This window comes from Verticillium alfalfae, genomic scaffold (genome assembly GCF_000150825.1).
Source record: "Verticillium alfalfae VaMs.102 supercont1.6 genomic scaffold, whole genome shotgun sequence".
NCBI classification, from domain to species: Eukaryota; Fungi; Ascomycota; class Sordariomycetes; order Glomerellales; family Plectosphaerellaceae; genus Verticillium; species Verticillium alfalfae.
This window is the reverse complement of record NW_003315033.1, coordinates 437010-438928: the sequence shown is the minus strand read 5'-3', so window position 1 is coordinate 438928 and position 1919 is coordinate 437010. Positions and strand designations below refer to the sequence as shown.

Below are 1919 nucleotides of genomic sequence, written 5' to 3'. Positions count from 1 at the left end.
ATTCCTTCAGTCGTATGCGCCCATCATGATACCCTCACGATTGAGAGGAGGTTTTCTCGGCATTCAGACGAAGTTCAGTTGCTCGCCGTTGATAACCAAAGTGAAATGGGCGCTGGACGACTGGTTGTGAGTTATGATGCCGGACAGACAGCTATTGTCTGGGACCTCATGACCGGCGACGAAGTAGCTCGATTTGCCTCGTATGAGCACTTGACCACAGCTGCTTGGATGCGCAACGGCAATGTTGCATTCGGTACGTCGTCCATCCCCGCTTCCTGCTCCTGAAGAGCTTGCGACTGACACTGTCGTAGGCAATACCCAAGGCAACATCATCCTATTCGAACCCACAACATCAGAGCACATCTCTGCGAGAACTATAGATCAGATTGCTGTCACCTCTCTCGCTCCAGCGGCTGATTGCAGGACATTTGCGATAGGGTGAGTGCCCTGGATGGCTCGGACGCCTCCAAGCTCACGCTGCTAATCTGACTCCAGCTACCAAAACGGCTCGCTGTTGATAGCTACTCTCCAGCCACGATTCACAATTCTACACAATCTTACCACCTCGAGAGCGCCTTCGCCCATTGTCACCTTGAACTGGCACGCTTCTTCATCCCGGCAAAAGTCGGACATGCTGGCTGTCCAGACCCATGACGGTGATCTTCGGGTCTGGAGCGTCTCAAAGTCGTACAATAGTGACGACCCAGCCAAGGTGGTCAGGATATTGAGGCGAACTGAAAACCAAATCACCGGTCCCAACTGGATGGCGTGGTCAAAGAACGGTCGCATCATCCAATACTCGGACTCGTAAGATCCCTTATCGCCACTGCGACCACAGCCGCGCGCCTAAGTGCATGACGCTAATCATTCTTCACGTTATAGGGAGACTTCCTCATGGGATGTCAGGACAAAACACGTCACTTATGATAGGATCCCCACCCTGGATATCGTACGGGGCCTTGCTGTCTATGGTCCTGGCGCAAGTCTCTTTACTCTCGGCGCAAACAACACTGTGCAGCAGTTTGACCTTAACGTCCCGTCGATCATTGTCGCCAATGTCCAGCATCCGGCCAACCTATTGCCACCGTCGCCACCTGTGTCTATTGAGGAGCAGGCTGACCAGTCGGCTCGAAGCGCTACCACAATTGCCACGGATTCGGATGCCACGTCGGCATCTATCGAGGGGGTCTCAGAGAGTGATGATGATCACCTTTCGCCGTTCGGCCGCATAGTCCGCCAGAGCGTAGCCGAGCCCGCCCCCTCCAATGCCGCCGACCGCTACGACACTGCCAGTCCTGTCTCAAGCCGCAGCGGACTCTCGTCTCTCTCAAGATCGTCTGCGGGCTCTGCAACACCCGGTAGATACCCGTCTTCAGTACTGTCTCGACCCCTGACCGAGAACACTTACATTTCGTCTGGTGCCTCGTCTCTTCGCTCTTCACAGGCTCCCGTCTACAGAGAAAGGGAAAGAGACGTTTACTCGACTAGTAGCTTGAGTGGCACGTCACTGTCTTCGACTAGGTCTCGCAGAAAGCCGTCGCGTCTGCGCCATGAAGTTTTGCGGAGCCCAGAAGACTCCAAGGTTCACGACCTCTTCCAGTATACTCGCAGCCGCCTGAGCGACATTCCTTACAAAAACGTGGCTGCCGAATCCAGTCGTCTGACGAACGATGACCTGCGTCGCCAGATGCTTAGCACCATCTTCGGCTGGCAGAGGGAGATGGATGATCTGGTCCGCGATGAGCTGAGTCGGCACCCCGCCGGCTCGGCCAGCCGGATCCTCCTGTCCAAATGGCTAGGCGACATTGATCCTGACATCTTGGCCGCCAACTCCGAAAACATGACCTCGTCTGACTGGATGCTTTTGGCGCTGAGCGGTATTGCGGGCAAAGGCACGCAACAGGCTCAACATAAGCTCG

At 55.2% G+C, this 1919-nt stretch overlaps 1 protein-coding gene across 1 annotated transcript in view; it reads left to right on the top strand.

Annotated features, from left to right (window-relative positions):
* Positions 1–105: 105 nt before the first annotated feature.
* Positions 106–1919, top strand: part of VDBG_05231 (IDC1 protein) — a gene marked incomplete at both ends in the record, with an annotated part of 5019 nt that continues 3205 nt past the window's right edge. Inside the window, 4 exons of the mRNA XM_003004072.1 lie at positions 106–253; positions 312–438; positions 496–807; positions 931–1877. Coding sequence (XP_003004118.1) covers positions 106–253; positions 312–438; positions 496–807; positions 931–1877 — 1534 coding nt within the window. The remainder of the gene's footprint in view (positions 254–311; positions 439–495; positions 808–930; positions 1878–1919) is intronic.